This window comes from Berghia stephanieae, chromosome 1, assembly GCF_034508935.2.
Source record: "Berghia stephanieae isolate SIO BIC M18660-M18661 chromosome 1, UCSD_Bste_1.3, whole genome shotgun sequence".
NCBI classification, from domain to species: Eukaryota; Metazoa; Mollusca; class Gastropoda; order Nudibranchia; family Aeolidiidae; genus Berghia; species Berghia stephanieae.
Genome location: NC_088360.1, coordinates 5,062,297 through 5,087,296, shown reverse-complemented (window position 1 = coordinate 5,087,296; position 25,000 = coordinate 5,062,297). Strand labels below are relative to the sequence as shown.

Sequence of the window (25,000 nt, the reverse complement as noted above, 5' to 3'; positions counted from 1 at the left end):
AGCAGACACTGGTGTAAGATAAAGATTTGAAAATGTGTGTATATAACAGTGCCAAACAAACATTATATTAGAGATGTGATATTCACCATCCATCCTGGATTGTACTCTTGAGTACGTTGCCGATTAGCTGTTTCCACGAATCACGATCCTCTGCGATGCACATGAAGTTTGTGTTGCTTTTAAAATCACTTTTGGCCATTTTTAGGTTGTTTAAATATGTCATTCTTTGTCTTACTATAGCTCTCTTTCCTCCGATCATCCCAGATGTTACCAACTTTTCTATTTTGTCTCTTCTCCACACATGTACCAGAAACCGTAATTGCCTCTTTCTTATGGTATCTATCAATATCTATCAATTGTTCCCTTCTCACCTTCGCCAACACTTCCTCGTTCGTATACTTGTATGTCCATGATAACATCAACATTCTTCTATATATCCACATCTCACACGCCTCTAACCTCCTTGTACATTCTTTGTTCTTTCATGTGATATTAAACTAACAGAAAACATTTTTACCAACATGACCAAAGGCTAAAATAAGGATTGGATGCCTTTAATGTCTTTGATATGAACAACGCAAAGTGATTTATCAATAATAACATCAATGAATCACTGAACAAATGAGTATTGCGAGATTGCGAACTAGGCGCACGTGTTACCGCTACACTACAGCACGACAGACATAGTAATATTGTAATTGGCAAATATGACAGATCACAATAAATCTCAGTGATTTAAATACCTTTGACGTTTTTTTATTTCGAGATAAACACGGAGCAAAGGCAACAAACATAAAAAAATAAACAAACTAATCAAAACAACAGGAAAAACACAACAACAACAAAACAATTGTGCTTTTATATGGCGCAATATCCACTAAATGTGCTCAGCGCGCTTTACAAGGGGTCTCTGACCAACAGCAACACGTAACCTGTAGAACAAGACACGACGCCTGTTGGGCGTTATTATAATTTTTATTCTGACGGAGACATCGCTGTTAATACTCATCTTACACCTGAGTACGGTGAGAGAATACGAGTAAAGAGGCTTTTCCAAGGACTCAACTATGCGCCGAACGAGGCTTGAACCCAGGACCTTCCGATCCGAGAGCGAGTGTCATACAACAAGACCACATTGTCGCGCCGGTTTTCCCTCACAAAAACTACGAATTTTGCTGGTTGGGGTCCTCTGGTCTCCCACAACAATGACAACAACAAAAGAACAAACACAGCAACAACTAACAAGGGCTCAAGCAGGCAAAACCATAACTACATTAATTTGGACTTTTAAAAAAATTACCGTTTTCACGGGAAGTAAACTGCTATGTGCTCTAGTGGTATGACACAAGCTTTCGGATCGGAAGGTCCTGAGTTCGAGCCTTGCTTGTTCATTGGAAAAGGCTCTTTATTCACATTCTTTAACCGTACTCAGGCGTAAAATGAGTACCTGATCGTTAACCAGGTATTGCCTCTGTCGTAAATTTTTTTTTGTAATATCGTCTGAAAGGCGTCATGTTGTTGCTGTTGGACAGGGACCCATTGTAAAGCGCTTAGAGCACGTTGAGTGGATATCGCGCGATATAAAAGCTCAATTAAAAAAAACCCAAAACAACACTGTATTCTTGATCTAATCAAAGATCATCACTGTCTGATCTTGATAGTATTTACGATCTTGACCTTTGACCTTGCAAGAGCTCGGGCTTCAGCCTCATGGATGTTAACTATTTCTCTATGTCTGTGCTTCAGCCTAGCCTGCATACCGAGTGATTCATGAGACTTTAGCTGTCAATGGACATCACTGATATAGATTAGGCTAATACCCCTGTCAAATCAATGTACATAGTCGGCTATTATTTGTTCTGTGTCTGTCGGGGAATGAAACATTCTGACACATCGGTCGAATAGCAGCTGAGGCCTTGTATTTACCAATCCAAATACTATTGATGATGGTGATGATGATGATGGTGATGATGATGATGAAGATGATGATGATAAATAGAAGAAGAAAAATGATGATAATAACGATAATAATAATAATAATAATAATAATAATAATAATAATAATAATAATAATAATAATGATAATAATGATGATGATGATGATGATGATGATAATAATAATAATAATAATAATTATAATATTCTTCTTCTTCTTCTTCTTCTTCTTCTTCTTCTTCTTCTTCTTCTTCTTATTATTATTATTATTATTATTATTATTATTATTATTATTATTATTATTATTATTATTATTATTATTATTATTATTATTACTATAATAATAACATCAGGTTCAGAAAAAGAGCTCACTAGTTTTGAGAGATAGAAAAATCAAAGTTCAACATTGACCAAGTGATAATGCTCTATTTAGTCAAATGCCAATCAATTTTGCTGTACTTTGAAAAAAAAAACCCAAAACAAATATTATTTAATATTTTGGCCAGAAAATTCCTCCTTCAAATATCGATCGATTATAATGACTCTCATCCTGGTAAAAACTTTCAAACCTTAGACTTTTGAAGATTGAAAAATAAGGACAGGTTTGACCTCACTATGTTGAAATAATTGTCCACTTTTGCCCTATGCATCTAGAGTTGTGACTAAGGAAATATATTTACTTTAAATCTGACTGATAGTAATTTACCAAAGTCTTATTCAGATGGTAGCAAACAAACTGAACTGTCCACTTCACGCTACAAAAACCGGGATGAATTCCTCTCATTAGGCCGCATTTCTCATGAAAACAACGACTCTGGCCACCTTTTGTAAATATCGTTTTAAGTTAGTTTACATAAGTCATAATCATTTGAGGTTTGTATGGTGGCTCTCCACTTTGATTGTCGAGGACCTCATAATAGGATTCGTTTCGGCTCAGTAACGCAACCATAAAAATTCCTCCTTTTTACTTTAGCGATCAACGCAAAGAACAAAAACAACAAAGGACCCGGATCGTCACAACAAAACTATTATGAATTAAACACTGAAAGACAAGTACAATATGGCACCACTCTGATTTCGACAACTTGAACGCTCTACAACACCCTTGTCTCGAGCTTGTGTGCTCACTGAAGCGTCTTGGTGTTGATGCAAGGGTTTTGGGAGCGTCTTGTATTTTCTGTCTGTCGCAGAAACCGTAGATGGTCTGGATTCCAACGTTTGGTTTTATTGCCCTTTGATGTTCCTGCACGCGGAGTTATTGCCCCCTACTTTTGTGACGTCTTTTTATAAAATGTTTTTACGATGTTCTAAGAGACGACACCTTCCGTGTAACATAATGGAACACCCAGTAAGATCTCATATTCCTTTTGATTTCTAGTTTCTTATTATGGCTTTCTCGTTTACAACGTGAACAAACAAAATCATCCCTTGACGAATAATCAAAGATACATATACTTTTGTTGTTGTTGTAATTGGTATGTTTATGTGCAATACAGCCAATGTTAGGCAAGATCTATTGATATTATTTTCTCCATAAAACATCACTTTGTGGTCGAGTGGTAAGGAACTCAGTGTGTAACATGCAGATCTCGGGTTCGTCCTGATGAGGCAGCGTAATATTGAGTCCTTAGAGAAAACTTTGTATGCATATTTTCTCACTATACCCGAGTGTGAATTGTGTAGTTGACCGGTATGACTACGTCGAATAAAATTTGTACCAACATCCTACAGGTGTCATGTTCCATTGTGGTTCCCTACGTGGGAACCCTTGTAAAATGTTTTTGAGCATTTTTACTGGATATTGCTTCTCTGTCGAAAAAAAATTGTAATATCGCCTAACAGGCGTCATGTCTCGCTCTACATGTTACGTATTGCTGTTGGTCAGGGACCCTTTGTAAACTAATTTGAGCACAGTTAGTGGATATTGCGCTATAGATAGAATGAACTTGACGTCACTCGGGTCTTTGCCATTGTTTTTGCCATCCGTGTTTATGAGTAATTCTCACTTACTTAACTGTATTACCCAGACTATAAAAGTTCAGGGTTACCCATAGTTTTGTGTGTTGGTCCGTTATACTTCCGGATGGCAATGTTGTGAGCTTCTTAGCCAGGCGCATACTATCTATCTATTATATATATATATATATATATATATATATATATATATATATATATATATATAAATGAGTAAAAAGCAACTCACTCAGATCTCCAACGCATTGTGCGTAGAAACGGCTGTCTTGACGAAATGTGAGTTGTTTTTTACCCATTTAATATGCTCTGAAATGTCAATTTAATTTATAGAGTGTAACCTGAACTCCAGGACCTCCATGAATATATATATATATATATATATATATATATATATATATATATATATATATATATATATATAAAATGTATAAATTCACTCACGTATTTTTAGCCGAAACAATCGTTTCCATGTCCTCCATTTCTAACCTAAATTATCGAGCACTCTCGTACCTTCAAGTACCCACCAACACTCATATATATATATATATATATATATATATATATATATATATATATATATATATATATATATATATATTGACGTCACTCAGCTCTTTGTTATTGTTTTAGCCAGCCATTTTAAAGAGTATTTCTCACTAAATTGTATCAATCTGACTATAAATATAAACGTTTAGGGCTAGACCTACATATAGTTTTGACGGTTGTCGTGAGTTAAAAAAAAAATTCAAACGCATAGTCTCAATATAAAGCAACAAGAGGTGCAGCAGCAGTTAGAACGAACGAAGATTCCTCGCCAAGGAAAACATTAGTGATTGTCCAGCATTGGCGACAAGATTGGCAAGGATGAGGACGGGGTCCATTGGTCGTTTAACTGCTTTAGATAAAATGCTGTCGTGTGGAAGACATTGAATAAACGTAGTAGACACAAATAAAATCGCTAAAGCAAATGGGTTGGTTGGGGGGGGGGGGGGGGGGGTATTGTGTATCAAGCTGTTTGGATAGCACGGGAGATAGATGATGGCGGAGTTAGCCACAAATAATAGGTAAACATTAGACACATACAACAAACCTGGCCTATTTTTTTCTTCTCTCTCTACAATTTCAAATTCACATTGGTACAACAATTATATATATATATATATATATATATATATATATATATATATATATATATATATATATATATATATATATGTCGAGATCTTTATTTGAACTCCCCTTTCCACCAAGCGGTGATCAGTAGTTGGGTCTGTTAGATCTGTTGGAAAGTACGTTGCGATATAATAGCGTCCCTATCCATAGGGTAACAAGCAATTGCTATCTTCAACTTAAAGCTATATAAACCTGGATTTATACGAGGATCCATGGGCCTGGCGGTTGAGAGAGTCCTACGACTATATCGGAATGGACTAAGTAGAAAAAGAAAATTGAAATTGAATTGTAAATGATTAGAATATAAAAATATTCATTCGTTGAAGTTTAAGAAACAAATATCTCTCTCTCTCTCTTACTCCCTCTCATCTCTCTCTCTCTCTCTCTCTCGTCTCTCTCTCTCTCTCTCTTTCTCTCTCTCTTTCTCTCTTTCTCTCTCTCTTTATCTATCTCACCCCCTCTCTCTTTCTCTCTCTTTCTTTATTCTCTCTCTCTATCTCTCTCTCTCTTTCTCTCTCTTTCTTTATTCTCTCTCTCTCTTTCTCTCTCTCTCTCTCTCTCTCTCTCTATATATATATATATATATATATATATATATATATCCATCTATCTATTTATTTATCTATCTATCTATCTATCTATCTATCTATCTATCTATCTATCTATCTATCTATCTATCTATCTATCTATCTATCTATCTATCTATCTATCTATCTATCTACGCAATCTGTGATATCCGTATTCTCCATATTCTATTCTTTTAGAAGGAATTTAGTGAGGACTATTCACCCAACTGGTGGTCTGAAGAAAAAAAAAAGAGTCTAATGACGGAGACTTCATGAAGACAAGATAGACCACCACAATAAAAACTCGATGCCGACATTTACATTTTGAAATAGGTCACTAGTTATTAGTTGTTCTGTAACAAAATATGTGGACATAGATTTGTCTATAGATAGTTCGAAGTTGGCGTCACGCAGGGCTTTGTTATTGTTTTTTTTTTGCCATTTATGAGTATTTCTCACTAAACTGTATTAACCTGACTATAAACGATCATGGTTTTACACAGCTTTGTGTGTTGATCCGTTATACTTCCGGATGGCAATGTTGTGAGCTTCTTAGCCAAGAGCATACTATCTATAAAACAATCAACTCATAACTTGGCAGGTATTTTATGCGACAAATGTTAAAAACTCAAACCCTCTCAGAAAATGGCTTAGTCAAGAGAGAGAAGGTTACTCTAAATGACGTAAATGGACACGCAACGCAAACACTTAAACAAACAAACAAACAAACAAACAAAACACTCGCAATTCTGTGATTTTACATGCACACAAAACAAAACAAAATGCAAACAATAGAATTGTATCAACAGCATAACTCATGGAGTTTACAGTTGTCAATTAATTTGATATTTGGATTTCAGTGTTTATAGCTTTAAATTATAAAAAAAAAAACAACATTATATTCCCTCCATCTTTATCTAGCTGCCAACCAGCCGATGTTTTTCCACACGATTCCTTGTCCCTCTGATTTTTCATAAGAATATATAAATACAAAGGCAAACACCCCTTGCCCATCTCCTGCGAAAACAAAACAAAACAAAACAAAAACACGCAACAACAGCCAAAAAACAAACAAACAAAAAAACCCAAAAAAAAACAACAACAACAACAAAAAAAAAACAACCCCCAAAAAACCCAAAACAAACAAACAAAAACAACAAACTCGAAAAAAAAAACCAAAAAAAAAAAAAAACCCCAACTAAACAAACAAAAAACAAAAACAATCAAACCCAGAAAAAAAAACCCCAAAAATATAAACAAATAAACAAACTAAACTTAGAACACAAAACAAAACAGCAATCAACCCCCCCCCCCTTAAAAACCTTACCAAATAAACAAATAAATAAATAAATAGATAAATAAATTATAAGTAAATGAATAAATAATTAAATGAATAGATAAATAAATAAATAAATAAATAAATAAATAAATAAATAAATAAATAAATCAATCAATCAATCAAGCGAAATTTCCACTTTGTAAACCAACTGGAGGAGACAAGCTTTTTTGACAATCTAGTTATGAAAAAAAAAAGATTAAAAAGAATTGATTTGAAACATACAAGGTTCTTGAGCACTACCATGTGGCAGCCAAATTGAAAAGCAGTCTAAATCTGACAACCAAATTTCAAAGGATTAAGCTACATAAAATAAAATGTTGGCTGCAATTAAGGACCCTTTTCATAATTTTATTTTTATTTATAATTCTAATCACTCGTCTATTTACTCAGATAAAATTGTTAATTAAAGGAGCTCCTTTTGTTTTTCAATGATCTTTTGTAACACAAGTAAAACTGATTTCTAAACGGCAGGCAATTCTAAATTTACTTGCATGTGATGACATGGGCTAATTATAGAATCGGGGTAGCATTCTCTCAACAACAATCAGGACAAGCCCACGATTGTGGAATATGAAACCCTCGAGGGTAAAAACAACAAAACAAAAAGTCCAAGACCCCCCACGGATCCCCCCCCCCCCCTCACCCCCACTGTTGCCGACGATTATCTACTAAATAGATTATAAAACAGAAATTACTATTGCTCCATATACTGTATTATTCACTCTAGAATCGGTTCTCACCCTCTTGTTAAGGGAACAAGGGTTTCGGGTGTGATTAACAATCGCGCAACGAAAACCGACAACGTAATAATTTATTATGAAGCGACATGAGAATTAATGTTAAGTACGAATTCGAGTGGCCCTTGTGCAGTCTAGAACTGGACTCAGAGGTTATCCTTCACACTATTCGTTGGCCGGCCCACTGGACCGGAGACAACAGGTTTTAGCACCACCTGCAGAGTGTATGGCCATGGCAAGAATCTTTACCCTACTTCCGCCCCGCGTCGCAAAGAAAACATTAACGAGTAAATAGGCGAAGAATAAAAATATTGGACTCCAGGCTTTTCGGGTGCTTGTCACTCCAACAAAATTTGGTTTTGAAATGAATGGCGTGACGGTATGTGATGCGAAAAGACAGATATTCTACCTGCACGGTATGTCAATGTAAATAGACGGCTGCTTGATAAAACAGACGGATCATGATCAAAGGAATGCCTTTGGAAAGGGGTGGTTTTCACTGACAAGGATGTGGGTAGACAGTAGACACACCGATCCGGTGACACCAATTAGTTATAGCTATAAAATATTATAATTATACAACTAGTCTATTGGCTACAATGATTTAGAGTAACTTCCCTTTTCCAAATACTTGCTGGTCAATATGGCTCATCTCGACATCATGAATTGCGCTCTTTTTAAGCAATAAAATATGATTAAGTCCCGCGGAACAATGCTGTCTTGTCAATTGATTGTTTAACAGATAGATTAGGCAAAGCAAACAGTCTTTGTTGTGTTGAAAAAATTCTGGTCATCAAAAGAAATACGCAAGAAAGCAAAAAAAAAAAAATTAATTTTCAACATCAAAAGTTACTACATGGCTCAGAAGCATGGCGCCTGAACAAGACTATAAAAGATAAAATGCATATCTTTATCAACAACTGTATGAGAAGAATGCTATGAAAAAAAAATGAACTACAGATCACCTTGAAAAGTCTGGCCAAGAAGAAATAGAGGTGGAAATTAAGAGGAGGAAATAGAGATGGCTAGGCCACACCTCGAGAAAGCCTTCACACGCTGTTACCAGATCTTGCAAGATCTTGCATATCGAAGTACATATTATGATACGATTACCATATCTCGCTCTATGGAAATTGCCAACTTCAAAGTCATTTATAGATGATGAAAATTTGGTAGCTCAGCAGGTATGTTAACCCTCTCCTTACCAGCCATTTTCAGGATTTCCCCCAAAACTTCACACCCAACTAACACAAAATAGATTTTTATCACATAAACACAATAGCAGTAACGTTCTTGCCATACATAATTTCTTTAGTAAAACATTCTCTACAACACACTGTTCATTTTCTTTAACTTTTATGATGTACAAAAGAACCTTGAATAAGAAAAATGTTGGTTGTATCGTAACGAATGTAACGATTTTCCTCTAGTCGGTAAGGAAAGAGTTAAGCTTAGAATTTTGAATATTTTATTTTTCCTTCCAGAGGACGAACATTAACTAACTGGTTTTCACCGAAATCTGAACGTGCCCTCGTCACCCGTCGAGCACGGCGCTGGCTTCCATAACAATCAATCAATCAATCATACCTTCGGTTTTTAATAGCGATTTGAACACACTTTAAGAATTAACCCTTTCCGCATCAGCTCGCACATTCGTATCCTTTTGTACAATTCTCCCATAGCTGTAAACGTTTGCGCGTAATGAATCATTTAGCACGACGCGCCCTTAACGGGCTTTTTATATAAAATATTGCTAACATTAATATGTGGCCCACCGCCTCAGTACGGTATTATATCGGATTGGAATAGACAATAATATGTTGAAATTTTGAATTGCAAGCCAAAATTATCACATGTAGAAACTGACGTGCACATAGTTTAAAATAAGAACTATACGTCGGTAGAAATATTATAAAAACTAATATCAGAAGCTGCGTTCATTCTTCAAGTCTTTTAGATTTCTTTTTTTTTTTAAATTAAAAAATCATAAGATATCGTCGCCTAGGCATTCCACGAAGGAATATAGATAATTCATCAAACAAGATGTCTAATGTCAACAGGAATCACCCGTGTTGTCCAGGTGTGCAAATTGGGGGTTAATAATCTTGCCCAAGGAAAAAAACACGAAAGTGCCTGAAGCGGGGCTCGAACCCGGGGCATTCTGGATCACAGTGCAATGCCTTAACCACTCGACCACTTCGCCCCCCCCCCCCATTCTAGGTGTCATAAATTAGACCTAAAATCAAATATGTCAGTATCTGATTAATTTACTAGAAGTAATATTGTTAACATTGAATTTCAAGCTGAACTTATTACAAGTAGAAACTGATGTGTATATGCCGACGTTGGTACACATATTTCTTTTTGAACAATACAAGAAACGGCATTCATTCTTCGCACTAAAATCCTTTTAAACTACTCAGGTGCCATAAATTAGGTCTAAAATCAATCATTTCAGCATAATACCTATTTGAGGTGAAAGGTCACATATTAATGTATAAAATGTTACGAATAATTTGGAATTCGAGAGTTAAGAAACCAAGAGAAAAGCAGTCGGGAGAGGACTTACCTAAAAAAAAAAAAACAAAAAAACAAAAAAAAAAAAAAAAACAACAAAAAACTACTGTCAACACCCCGCCCATTTCTTTTCTCTAGGCATTCTCCAGTATTTTGAGGTTGTTGAATCAGTTCATTTCACGCATATTAAGTTAAGAAAACGGTATTCAATCTTATCGCTTGGTAGAGACAAACACGAGCGATTGTTTCCCTGTCAAACGTGGAAATGAAGCCCTGTTTACCATTGGACTCGTACAATGACATGTTTCGAGTTAGCTCATCCGAGAAATCCGCACCAAATCTCTTCCTAAACTTACAGCAAACTTGGCCGAGAACTTTATAATAGCGTGCATTTAATATTTAAACCTCTGTATTCAACCTTATTGTTTCGGTTTATTTTTTAAATTATTTTTTTTTCAATGCATTGAAATTCATTAGATCAAACTTTTCCTCGTTCATTTGGGCGTTTAAACTACGATGGGAACACGAATAGTTTTTTGTTTTCAAAATGGAACCACCACCTCAAAATATGAGGAATTAAAAACAAAATATAACAAAACAAAACAAAACAAAGATCAAGCTAAAAAGAACCAGACAAAAACAAGCAAACAAGCAGACTCGCATAAACACACCCACACCCACACCCACACCCACACCCACACACACACACACACACACACATATATATATATATGTATATATATATATATATATATATATATATATATATATATATATACATACACACATCATACTCCAAAGTAAGTTAAAAACAAAACACACACACACACACACACACAAGAAACAAACCAAAACAAAACGAAATAAACCAAATCATACCAAAAACAAAACAAAAACAAACCCTATGCAAGAAATTGAATATTTTCTTTTCTCCCGAGAATACATCTTCGGCTGCCTCAGAATACAGTACTTAGTAATTCGGCCTAGGTTTAAAATACGTTTTTATGTCAAGGTCTAAATAAACGTACAAGTAAAACTTCTAATATTATAGCCTATATTATCTTATCTTTCTGTAGGTGAATATTTTGTGGCGTATGATAGCAGACTTTCTGCCTATTTATAATTCTAAGAATTCGTAGTTTTCAAAGGGAAAAAATAAGTTCTTTATACAGCTATATATTAGTGCGGGGCGGTCCTTGGCAAGCTTAAGGACCACGGTCCTACGGTCCTTGGGAAATGAAGACCGCAAGGACCGGTCTCTAGACCGGTCCGTTCATTCTTGAACCGTTAAAGACCGCTACACGATGAAAACCGTGGCCTACAGGAGTAAAACACACGGAGTAGTCACACTAATTTCAAATTGTAACCTAATTAGAGAAGAGGGGTGATGCCTTCTTTATTTGCTCACCGTACTTCATTGTTACTTCGATAATTTAATAAAATTTGAAATTTATCCCCATTAACGGAGATAATGGCATCGCCCAAGGCGTTGATCGAGTTGTTCGTGGCGTTGATACACACACGCAACTCCTACCCCCCCCCCCCTCCCCCCACACACACACACATTAGAGGGCAGCGAGCATTGAAGAGTAAGAGAGAGACGTGAAGTTATAATAAGAGGGGGTGGATGAGGTGATAAGAGGGGTCGATGGTGACTTTTCGCCAGATCTAACAAACTCAGCTACCCATTCATTGCTGAGTAGACAGGGATTCAGAAAAAAATCGACTGCACCCGGGATCGATCTCTGGCCCTTTGCGTATAAAGAGAGTGCTCTATCAACTGAGCTATCGGGGTCCCCAAATATTCTATTGGACCTTTTAAAAATACAGACGTTATAACTGTTTTTTTTGGACGGAAGAAACTAATGAAACTCATATTACTTGATTAGTTAAAACACCAAACGAAATTTTAATATTATTGTATTATTTTAAATGACAACAATGCGATAGAAAGGAGTGGCGACAAGAGATGGACAAAAGAAAACAAAAAATCAGACTTGCAACTTGCTAGGTTCGACACACACACACACACACGCACACACACACACACACACACACACACACATCTTTAGTAGTCACATACATTTCAAACAATAACCCATTAGAGAAGAGGGGTCATGCCTTCATCATAGATCATTGTCATTGCGATCATTATGGTGTAGTAAATTTTGAAATTTACCCCGTATAATGGAATCGTCCAAGGCGTGCGCCTCCTGTTCCCCCCATCTCACACACGAAAGGGCGGTTTGCGGAGTGGAGGGAGGTGGTCGTCTGCCTCTATGGTCGTCTGTGTCGTTTAGTGTATGGCAAAGGGGGGTGGGTGCGATTAATTAAGTGGGATGGGTGGTGATTGGTGGAAGATAGGCAAAGGACCGAGGCAACGAATCGCTGGGGAAGTAGTATGGCGCCAGACCGTTGAAAGGTGAAGAAGTGAGGACCGCCGGCGGTCTTCCTCTTTGGCACTGGACCACGTTTCACAGCTAAAAGACCGTGGGACCGGTCCTCGGTCCGGTCCTCAGCGCGGCACTACTATATATAAAGGACCAATTTGTCTCAGCATCAGCAAAACATAGAAATTTTCTTCAAAAAGTTTTTTTGATTAATGATAATAGTATTAAAGTGACATTTTCACCCTTTTCTATTGAATTAAAGATGCTAATTATGTTGTTCTACAATTATAGCAAAAATTCGTCATTCTACGACTTTTTCTTAGTAGTAGGTCGCTCTGTGATAAGTTTTCTGTTACAACTATTATCAATTTGAGTCTCAGACTCGTAAATAGTTGCTGAGGAAGCCTCAGATCACAATTTAAAATAGGAAAAAAGACACATAGGTGGGGGCCAGCTCTGCTAGAGTGGACGAAGTTCAGGACCGAGACACTTGTTCGAGAGATTTTTTTTTCTTTTTTTTTCTGTGGACTTTGAAGCGTTAGTTCTACTCAAGGTTCTTGCAAGTCGTGTGATGTAAATGTTGTTGTTCGAAGCTCAAAGAAATAAATAACTATGTTAAATTGAAAGTCAGCTTTAATTTGATAAAGGAAAAGATTGTTTTTGTTTATTCACATTAACAACGCCATTATTACATTATATTATCCCATTCGTCTGTAGAGTTTCTTTCATCCATCCTCTTTTGTTGATAAAGGGGAACCCAAAACGTCCACATTATCTGTTTTCGTTTATTAAATTGACGTTTACGTTCAATTTCATATTGTTATTTGTAAATAAATTACATTGAATAAATTGAGCTTTTATATATAGCGCAATATCCACTAAACGTGCTCAAAGCGCTTTACAAGGGGTCCCTGGCCAACAGCAACATTTAACAAGTAGGACGGGACATGACGCTTGTTAGGCGATATTACATTTTTTTCGGACAGAGACAACGCTGTTAACGGCCAGGTACTCATTTTACACCTGAGTACGGTGAGAGAATGTGAGTAAAGAGCCTTCTTCAAGGACTCAACTATGCGCCGAGCGAGGCTCGAACCCAGGACCTTCCGATCCGAAAGCGAATGTCATACCACAAGACCACATAGTCATGTAAGTCATGTGAGAAACTTAAGATGACACTGACGGTCCCACTTAAATGTTTGAGTAGTTTATGAGATCAGCGTTCGGACCTCACATTAATTAATTATTCATTTATGATCCAACGTCTCAAAACGGTATTATGTCGGGATGAACCAGATACTAAAAAGTCAAATTAAAGTTAAATTGGACACAATTATGAATGATTGGTATTCAGCAACCTGAAATATGATATTCATTCTCCCCAATAAAGTTTATAAACTCAACGAAAGTCTGATATTTCTGGCTACAAATTTAATTTTCAGCATCTTAATCATCCCGACTTAATACCGTTTTGAGGCGAGGGGTCACATTTGTTTATTTATCTTTGTCTCTGCAGCAATCATCGGCCGATATCCGGTCTGTCCCCGAGGATGCACGGCCTGTTCTCGCGTCAATGGGTGTGTGACGTGCGAATCTCGCCTGTTCATGTTCCTCTACAGACAGAATATGCGGGAGATCGGCATATGCACACCTTCCTGTCCAGTTGGCTACTACGGGGTTCGGCACCAATATTATAGCAAATGCTACAGTAAGTCATTTAGGCCTTATCCTTTGTCATTCTATGTGAACCGTCATTTCAACCCGATGCGATGTGGGGTGAACCATACTATACTTAAAATTGGATTATTGGTCTAAGATATGAAATATTATTTAAGTTAAACTGGTTGAGAATCCATAATGTTTGCTGATAAATAAAGGCCATTACGAACAGGCACTCGCCTATTTTCATTATTATACTAATGTCTTGTGGAAACTAACATAGATCGAGACGAATCTTTTGAGCCATCAACAACCAAAATCGGTCCGGTAATAAAGTCTTTAGGTGCGCGCAAATTAATCTGGCAATAAGGTGGCCAGATGGCAATTCCCAACATCAAATGACCGATTATTATGCCCTAGCAGATTGTATAAATAATTTTTTGAGGCATTTAAGAAAGATTTATCAGTTGCTCTTTTTTCAATCTGTAAACAAAAAACAAAAAAAAAAAAAAATAAAAAAAAAATAAAAACAAAAACAAAACAAAACAGTATATCATTTTTAGATTTGCCAAAAATTCTGTGCTCGTTGGCAAAATTTAACATGGTCTGTATGGAACAATTTTGATCCCCAATCTTTTTTTTTTTTTAAAAAAAGAAGAGATGTGCACTATTGAGAAAAAATGAATGTAATTTCGTTAACTACATAAATCTCAATTTTTGGAATTCTGACCATTTTCAATATAAATTAAATTTTCGGAATCTGGGTTACCCGGACATAATACAGGTTACAAGCGATGGGTCACAAATGTGATGCTTTCCATCAGTCTGATATTATTTTAGAGTGAAGGAATTCGCGAAAAGTGAAAAGTTAAAATAATGGTCAGAGATATATACATTTGGGTTTCCGCTCAAGAATATATAAATATTGAGGCGTAGTAAAGTATGTTGATAAATATTGATTGAATTTTCAACATCATTTAATTTTATCCCGGATTGAAGTGATGGAAACAACAAATGTTAGCTGTAAGAGATGTGGCGGCTCTTCACGCAAATTTTCATAAATAGGTGGGTATTTTGCCGTGGCGCTCTGGAAAGGCAACAAAACGATTTGGTCAGAAAACTCGTCCTTTAATATCGACCAATTATAATAGCCCTCATCTTGTCAAATATAGTCAAACTGGATTTCCTAGTATTAGATGTATTCTTTTTATTTTTTATCTTTTGACAAGATGAAAGTCATTTTAATTTATCGATATAACGATGGTCGGCGGATCAAACCCCTGAAGTCTACATACGCGCTTTGCGCACCATGTTTTATTTAATTTTTGGCGGATCAGACCTCTGACGTCATCAGAGCTCTGATCCGCCCAGAATTAAATAAAAACGGTGTGCAAAGCTCGTATGTGGACTTCAGAGTTTTGATCCGCCAATCGTGAAAATCGAGTCTTTAGAGGTTTGATCCGCCGACCGTTGATAATTTGAAGGATTTGGTTTTTTTGGCCAAAAGGATTAGAATGTATTTTATTTTTCAGAGTAAGGCAGGAGTGTATTTAAAAGGAGATTTTTTTTTTCAGAATTAATCTGTTAACATTAGATTCTTAAAATATATCGTTCAACAGCGACCAAAGACAGCGACTAATCAAAATAAATGAAATTCTGAATGATATTGGTAATACTTTTCAGGATGCCATATTGACCACTGCCACAGTTGCTTTAGTCGCCATTTTTGTACTCTGTGCGAAGAGCCTTATTTAGCTATAGAAGGACAATGTATAGAGGAGTGTCCCAGGGGACTTTATTACGCCAACTTCACACGGGAATGCAAAGAAAAAGGTAAGCAGATTTCTTGATATTGTACAGATTGTGGTTCTCAAAGGTTTCAAAAAAAAAAAAAAAATAAAAAAAAATCCCAATCAGCAGTCTCCCATGAAAGTTTGGATCGTGTTTGGCTTTGTTCGACAAGTGGATTCAGTGTTCGCGATAAAGCTCGCTGCACTTCATTTTCAGAGGTTGATTTATTTAAAAGCAATCAGTTTATGTAACAATTTGGTTTAAGTCTTTAAGAAATGAATGGAGATGATTATCTATTGTGTATATTAAAATCCTCTATCATTAACCGTCTGAAAAAGCGTGTATGATCTTTCATGTTTTTATTGTACACTAGTGGCTAGTTTGTGACTTTGAAATTTATCTATGATAGTAAAACTGACCAACCTTTTTGCGGCCCCTTCCAAATTGGCTTCGCTGTCTCAAGGGGACCGCGGGCCCCAGTTTGAGAACTACTGTTGCCAAATGTCTTGCCAAACAGCAAAGAACATAAATGATAATATTGTGATAAATGCTTTGTTGGAGGAATGTTGAACAGAGATCGTCCTTTTTGAAATCCCAAAGCATAAACCTGCTTAGTCGTTTCCATAAAACAAATTCAGAAATGCGTAATGTTTGTTGATTGTTTTTAAGAGTTTTACGGCGCTTGCAGCAACACATTAAGGTCATATCAGCGCCAGTAAAAAGGAAGAAAACGGGATAATAAAAAGTTCTAGAAGAACAATTAAAGCACCCAAGAAAAGGTAAGACAAAGGGGAATTTGTTCAAATATGAAACAGGTGTAGATTCCAAGAACACACTGTCAAAGTACTTAGTTTAAGATCACTTAAAATTATCATCCAGACACAAGCACACGTCCCCATAAAGAGGGATACACTCAAATGTTTACAAATCATATAAATATGTAAACAAGGCAATACAGTGCATAACAGAGAGATGATTTACAAGGAAAAAGATATCATCTACCAAAAAGCAAACTATACATTTGACTTTTCCCTCCCAGCCAGGGTATCAGGCCAGGGCCAGGACAAAACCAAGTAATCTCATTCCAAGGCAAAGACAGAAAGCATATTGGAAAACAAATATAGGGGGATAGAAGACACAGTAAGTGCCTTCCTGCCCATTATGGGAGATAAGGAACGCCACCCAGAAATGCGCAATATGAATAACATTCACATTGGTGACCACCAATGATGTTCCTGTCAGATCTATTCCAATAGGCAAATCGTAGGGGTGTGCTGATGCGACTTTTAGGACGCATGAGACGCAGTTACAGGGGGAAGGGCAACGTTGTGGAAATCGGAGTTGGATTTATCACGTGCTCCATCATCACAAGATTAATTCGCAATCGGAAAAAGCCATGAGACATGTTATGTAACCTATCATTTCTGCACGATAATCACAATTTGAAACTTTATGTCGGTTTCAATTGCCACGTCCAAGCATTTTCCATCCATATAATATTATGATCAACCAAAATATTCTGAAATGCTAATTGGGACACAATATTATTTTCTTATACTTTTACAGAATGTCCGTGAAAAATGAAAGTATGCCATGATAATTTGATTATTTAATTCTCTTTTCCAGTCGACTGTCTCCCAGGTGCCTGGTCCCCATGGGGTCCCTGTACGAGGAACGGACAGACCTGTGGCTACAAATGGGGCATTCAGAGTCGCTCTAGGCAAATCCTCCAAGATGCCTCACCCAATGGGGAACAGTGTCCAGCGGCCATGACCACCCAAAGATGTAGGCTGCTTCAAAGGCATTGCGATGGTAAGTGTCTCCTCGTTTTATCTTCAAGGTTCTTGTTAAAAGCAATTCTGATTGTAAAAACAAAACAAAAAACAAACAAAAACTGAATCCTCTGACAATTCTTCTTTTCATGTGAATTAAATTGTTGTTAAACTATGTTTAAAGGGTGTAAACTTTAGTTTTTGAAGAGCCCAATAAGATCCATTGTAAATAGTTACAAATAAATAGATTCCACTTTGACAATGATAAAGAAAATATGCCAAATAATGAAGTATCATTTCATCCCGTGGTCTTTTGGGGTGCGTGTCGTGTGCATGAAAGGTGGTGGATCGACATGTTCCATTATTTTACAATGCTATTTCATTTCTTAATCTCCATGTGTTTTGAAATTCAATTCACTTTCTTTGCCGTGATAAGACCTTATATGTCTCATTGACTTTCAAAATCAACAGCAATATTTGTATATTTTTTATTTGGAGAAGACACAGACACTTGGGTAATTTGGCGATTCGGCACAAATAGGCATGTTTCCCCCAAAGACCACGATTTTCGTGTACAGCTATTCACAAAGTAAAATAGATAAGAATTGAAACAAAAGTCCTTCGAAAAACGAATAATAAAGGCACATTTCTATTCAAAAGAATGATAAGTGAAATGAAGTACAGCTTGAGTTATTGATATACATAATATATAGCACGATATGATATGGCTGAAAATGAAATGCTGTGCCTTTTATATGAAGGTAGTGTCTTTTCCAATGGGTAATGCTTAATTTTTTATCCAAACTCTAAATCAGGAATTTGTAGAAGGCGGATGAGACATCGCAAGAAAAACAGACGAAAGGGTCGCAGAAGGAGTAAATGGGAACGACGCAGACGCGGAGGTAGGCGTGGCGGAAGTCGAAGGAGGAGAAGATGGCGGGGTGGACGAAGAAGGAACAGAGGGATCTACTCACACCGGAAACGGAAAGTCCGCCTGCCAAGATTATGCCGTGGACGACGGTGTCAAAGGAAAAGAAACTGTCGGACAAGACGTGTGCGAAACTATTGATTACTATCCAAAATCGTTCAGTGTTTTAACTTGTTGATCCTCCTTTAGTTGTTTGATTAATATTATTTTGACGTGATATGGCTATCAGCTACTAACAAATATTTAAAGAACGTGCCAGAGAGTCACCCAATTTCATGCATGCAGCACACTCCCGAAAAGACATGTTTATGGAATTTCGATATGTTTATATTCTATGCTGGATAATCATGTGAGCCGGAAATAAGACTAATTCACTTTTAAAGTGAAAACAATGCTTCTGTAAGTAAGAATTGTATTTTAGTACATATGACGCTTAAGAATGCGTTTGATGTTATGGATACTTAATATTTTTTGTTTCCGTCTTATCTATTCCAAGAGGCAAATCGTAGGGGAGTGCTGATGCCACTTTTAGGACGTATGAGACGCAATTCCAGGGGGGAGGGCAACGTTGTGGAAATCTTCTGTGTCGGAGTCGGCTTTATCACGTGCTCCATCATCACAAGATTCATTCGCAATTGGAAAAAGCCATGAGACAATCTCACGGTTATCTCGTGTTCTAAAAAACCGAGCTTAATTGATGGGATTCAACTGACGCCACAATCCAGTTTGTTCCTCTATCCATTGCCCATTACCAGTCAGAGAAGTGAACACCCAGTCCTACATACTAAAATGGTTCATGATTATCTACAGCCGGCGTGTACTAATTTGCAGGTCTGATATAATCCAGTTTTTTAATGAGCTCATTGTTGTAATGGAAATCACCTCAAACCAACATTAAAAAAAAAAATAAAATTAAAAATAAAAAAACCCCCACAAAAACAACAACATAACAACAACAACAACAACAACAACAAAAACCAAAAAAAACAACAAAACAAAAACAAAACCAAAAAAACAAAAAACAAACAAAACAAAACAAACCAACCAAACAAACAAAATCGTCTGACACAACAATGTTAAATCAAGCCCATAATTGTGTTCGTATATCAGAATTGCAAATATTTGCAGGTGGCCTTCTGCTATTTATTATTGTCTTAATAGTTATGCCATTTTGACTAAATCTCATACTCTTTATAAAGAGGGACACCTGTATTATGTGAGCTCAAAACCTCTGTTCTTTTTTAGTTTTATTCTATTTTCATCATAATGTATTAAAGAGTTTTGTTTATCTTTAAGCACAGATAGCAATCGTCGCCAATGCATAACAATGGTTCCCTTTGATCTTTTCAAGGGATACCTTATGATCACAAGATCGTTAAATGGGGTTGTTGGAGGAATGTAACTTAAATGGATTAAACATATTTAAATTTTATACTTCTTGTAAGGGGTCCCGAAAGTTCAGTAGGTTAAGCACTCGGTTCACACAAAAAGGGACCATATCGGTCTCGGGTGAAGCCGAGACTTTTTCTGAACACCCCCCTCCCCCACCTCGCCCCCCTGTCCGCCTTGCAGTGATTGGGCAGTTGGGTATGTTAGATCTGGCGGAAAGTACTCAAAAGAATAGCAAGCAATTACTATCGTCCGTTTCACCCCTTAGAAAGCGGGATAAACTCTGGCTTCAAGAAGCAGACTTTTAGAGATAGATGTTACAATTGAACGTAGCTATGTAGCTTACACGCATGTGTTCATGTTTTTAAATTGATGCATTTGTCAGTATTTGCATAAGTGAAATGTTTCGACATTTGAGATTACAGAATAGTATTACAGCAGGTTTATGCGCGGGTCTGTGTGTGTCGGTATGTCTGCGTGTGGGTATGTGTGTATGTAAGAAAGAAAGAGGGAGAAAGAGAGAAAGAAAAAAAAAAAAAAAAAGAGAGAGAGAGAGAGAGAGAGAGAGAGAGAGAGAGAGAGAGAGAGAGAGAGAGAGAGAGAGAGAGTTGGTTAAACTTACGTTGAATGAGTGAAAAGTATCAATTATTCAATATATTATTCTTTAAAAGTTTGATTGACTCAATCCATTTCACGTTTCCATAGAATTGACTCTTCCAAATGAATTCTGTATAATGATAATCTTTTATATTTATAAATTATTAATTTCTTTTCTTTTTATTTAAAAAAAAGTATATTTTTTTTGTCTATATAAGATATATTTGCCACAAAACTTCCACGTTTTAAGTTCACGTTTCTAAAATGCACTCAATGATCCAAGATTGTCTATGCAGTGGCGGTTCTAGCCTATTTACAGTGGTGGGGCAAAGATGATTCGGTCATAAATATATATATATATATATATATATATATATATATATATATATATATATATATATATATATATTATTTTTTATTTTATTTTATTTATTTATTTATTTTTTAATTAATTTTTTTTAATTATTATTTTTTTTCACCTTAAAAAAATAATATTTCAACCACAAATAATCACATTCACAATGAAATGACAATACAAGTAGATTTTAATTATTCCAAACGTAATCAAAACTGAATCACGAAAGAGAATACCACTAAAAAATAAAGCGACGAGACATAATGCGACAACACCTTGACAATACAAGTCCATTTCGTTCACTCGAAAAAATTAAAGATTTGCTTTAATCCCTCAACGGCGAGATTAATATTTCTGTTACATTATTGGTTTTCAGTAGTATGTAGTAACCTTAAAGTTTTAATCGAGAAGCAACAACAGCGATATGACTCGAGTTTCATTCAGAGCTCAAATTGCATTTCACTGCTGTCTTGATGATTAGAGTGATTGTGCCGGTGGTGGTAGTGGTTGGAATAGTGGTAGCGGTGGTGGTGGTGGTGGAGGAGGATGTAATTATGGTAGTGGTTTTGGTGGTGCTGTTGGTTAGAATGATAGTTGTGGAGACGATGACGGAAATGTTATGATGATGTTGATATTGTTTTTATTGCTATTGTAGTACTTGTTGTTAATATTGTTGTTGTTGTTAATGATGAAGATAATGATGATGATGATGATGATGATGATGATGATGATGATGATGATGATGATGATGATGATAATGATGATTATGATGACAACGACGATGTCGTCGACAATGATGGTTACCATACGATATTACAAAGTTTATTCAATCTTAGGCTTTCGACAATAAATCATACAATTTGATGACCACATGAAAGTGGGAAAAAAATGGTAAATGGAACCAAACAATAAACTGATACCATTAATAACCACACAAAAATACAACAATAGTAATACCACCAATACGTACAATAATAATAATAATAATAATAATAATAATAATAATAATAATAATAATAATAATAATAATAATAATAACAATAATAATAATGATGATGATGATAATAATAATAATAATAATAATAATAATAATAATAATAATAATATATAATAATAATAATAATAATAATAATAATAATAATAATAATAATAACAATAATAATATTCCCATCATCATTACTACCACCACCATCATTACTACTACCACTATCACTACCACCATCACCATCATTATTACGTTTCCAATCATTTTTTCTCGTTTAAAAAAAATTGATATCTATCAAAACAGTCGAAATTCCGGTCATTTTTTAAAAGGGTAGTTAAAATATCTACGATTTTATTAGCCCTGAAAACTACGATTTTTATTTTCCTATTTCAAGTAGGCAGCTCTGCTATGACAAGTACTCGTATCAGTATCAGTTCCATAGTCAAAATAAGACAAACAAAAACAACGTTTATTTAATCTTAGGCTTTCGCCAATACTTCATACAATACAATTAAGACAAAATAATGTTACGAATTTCTCCTCATGCATTCGTTAGACTATAACAATAACGACCGTGTTATCTTTACTCCTTACCCAACCAACCCCGAGCTTCCCGCCTCTTCATCGCGAACTATCTTATGTATGTATTAGCTTCAGGACGGGCAAGTACGGAATCTGCCCACCCTTCCGTATTTCCTCTATAAGTCAGTTAGAATTCAACTCTATCCTTTCTCAGAAGAGTATTTCTCGTATACTAATTCAAATGTTGAGCAAACCAAAATGGTGGTTGTATTTTATATATTTATTTAGTCGTGACTTTTGAATAAAAGTGTTTTGTTTTATTATACGGAATACAATAGAAAATTACATTGTTTTGCAAAATTATTTTGTCTGGCAATAAAAATACAGGGGTAATTACTTTAAGAATTAAAAAAAAAAAAAGAACTAACAAATTAATTTGTTAAAAAACAAAACAAAAAAAAACAAACAACAACAACAACAACAAAAAACAAATAAGAAAACAATTTAAATAAATGAGTTTTGAGAAGCACTAAAGAAAACGAGAAAAAAAAGAAAAGTTTAAATGGATAAACAAATATATAAAAACAACACAAATCAATACTAAATTGATGTAAAATTAGTAAATTAATAAATTTAATTCAATACTGGAACATTCCCAAAGTCATTACATCAATGGTACCAGCACAAGTAAGGCAATAAATAAGAAAAAGTTCGTTTGCCAAAATCTCTATTTAGTTTTCACTGGTTAATAAGGTGGGCTCATTTGAATTAGCCCGACCTAGTACTAGAGAGGCCAGACAGCAAAAATCGGAGTTAGTTCACCGTCAGGCGACGAGACGATGAGATGACGATGTGGGCGGAGTGGAGTGGTTGGGGGGGGGGGGGGGGGGGGGGGTGATAAAAAAAAGAACAGGAGCGTATCCTGGTTTATGCATTAAGGGATGCATGGTGATTCGCAATCTATCAAAAATACACACAAATTGATTTCAGTACGAAGTATAAAGTTTAAGTAGTAACTTTTGAAATTATCTAATTTAAATTTGATTATTTCAGACCTGGTAATACAGCATATAACTTGAAAAAACAGGCTGGTATTTGCCCACCCTGCCCATTATTACCAGCCGTCCCTGTGTCTATGTATCCATTGACAAAAAGAAACAAAACAAACAACATCACTGAAAATTTATAATGTCTTCCACGAAAAATAAGATCTATTCAACCTTACTGTGATAAAAAAAAAAAAAACACGAGGAAACGTGAGTGGAGCAGGCGCTTATGTTGATAACAACACGAAATGAAGTGAGAAGGGAAATGCTAGAAGACAATAAGAATAAAAATTTCCCGGCGGCGATGGGCGCTCGAACCCGCGACCTTACTGGTACGACAACTCCGCCTGGCCGGGGAGAGCGTGACTCTACCGTATGAGCTATCCACGATCCCGCGGGCCGTTTTGAGCTTATTTCACACAAAGTTTGACTTTCCCCCCCCCCCCCCCCACAGAGCATGGTAATATTATGCGAGGACTAACAAATTTTCTTTTTTTTTACACGTTGTCCAGAAAATCTCAACTTGACAAAAAAATCATAAACATGCGATTTTAACTCGAATAAAACTCATGATTTACGGTATTTTGACAAGTGGAGATAATCTAAATTGACCGATAATCGTAAATAATTTTTAAAATGGCATATTATGGTTAAAATGGCATTTTGTTAGTTTACGACAGTATAATGCATCACCAACACTATTCAACTCACAATATTCGTTTTCTTATTCTATCCTTACAATATGATATTGATATCAAATCAACAAAATCAATTTTCAACGTTAAGTTTAGCTGAATCAAGGTAGATAGACAAAAAATGGCATTACATTTTTCTTTTCTTTTCTTTTAAAAATGTTTTTGACTTCGATAAAACTAAATCAAAAATTAGATTGAGGGGTAGAGTAAAATACTTTTTTTTTGGGGGGGGGGGGGGGGAATCTTTAACATTTTTGTTGTTGTTGAAATCCGACCTGTGTTCTCATCACACACTCGCATGCTCATGCAACGTTTGGGATAAGGTTCTGAATTCCAAGACGGAAGAATGGAAGGATCCTCTACTCGCTGAATTCTAGCATGTGGGATTCCAGCACATGATGCAATACGACACGCCAGAGGTGGATGAACGAATCTTATCCACATAACAAGTCGTTGCTCCCCATGAGCATCGGATTTCGGCACGCTCGAATTCTACCATACCACCCACGCTTTATGGCTTCTCCCGTGAGCGTGCTAGAATCATGCGAGTACTGTATTATAACATTACGCCATTTACTGTTTGTCTAATTAACCATTATTGTAATAAATCAGCATTCCTTCATATCAATG

At 35.8% G+C, this 25,000-nt stretch overlaps 1 protein-coding gene across 2 annotated transcripts in view; it reads left to right on the top strand.

Moving 5' to 3' along the window:
• LOC144966479 (R-spondin-2-like) overlaps positions 1-19,821 on the top strand; it is a 34,019-nt gene extending 14,198 nt beyond the window's left edge. Inside the window, exons 3-6 of one of the 2 annotated variants that reach the window (XM_078903071.1) lie at positions 14,148-14,339; positions 15,974-16,123; positions 17,708-17,893; positions 18,669-19,821. In XM_078903071.1, the coding sequence (XP_078759197.1) occupies positions 14,148-14,339; positions 15,974-16,123; positions 17,708-17,893; positions 18,669-18,922 (782 nt within the window). In that variant the 3' untranslated portion in view covers positions 18,923-19,821. The remainder of the gene's footprint in view (positions 1-14,147; positions 14,340-15,973; positions 16,124-17,707; positions 17,894-18,668) is intronic. The other variant, XM_078903079.1, reaches the window with a different exon arrangement.
• Positions 19,822-25,000: the final 5,179 nt, after the last annotated feature.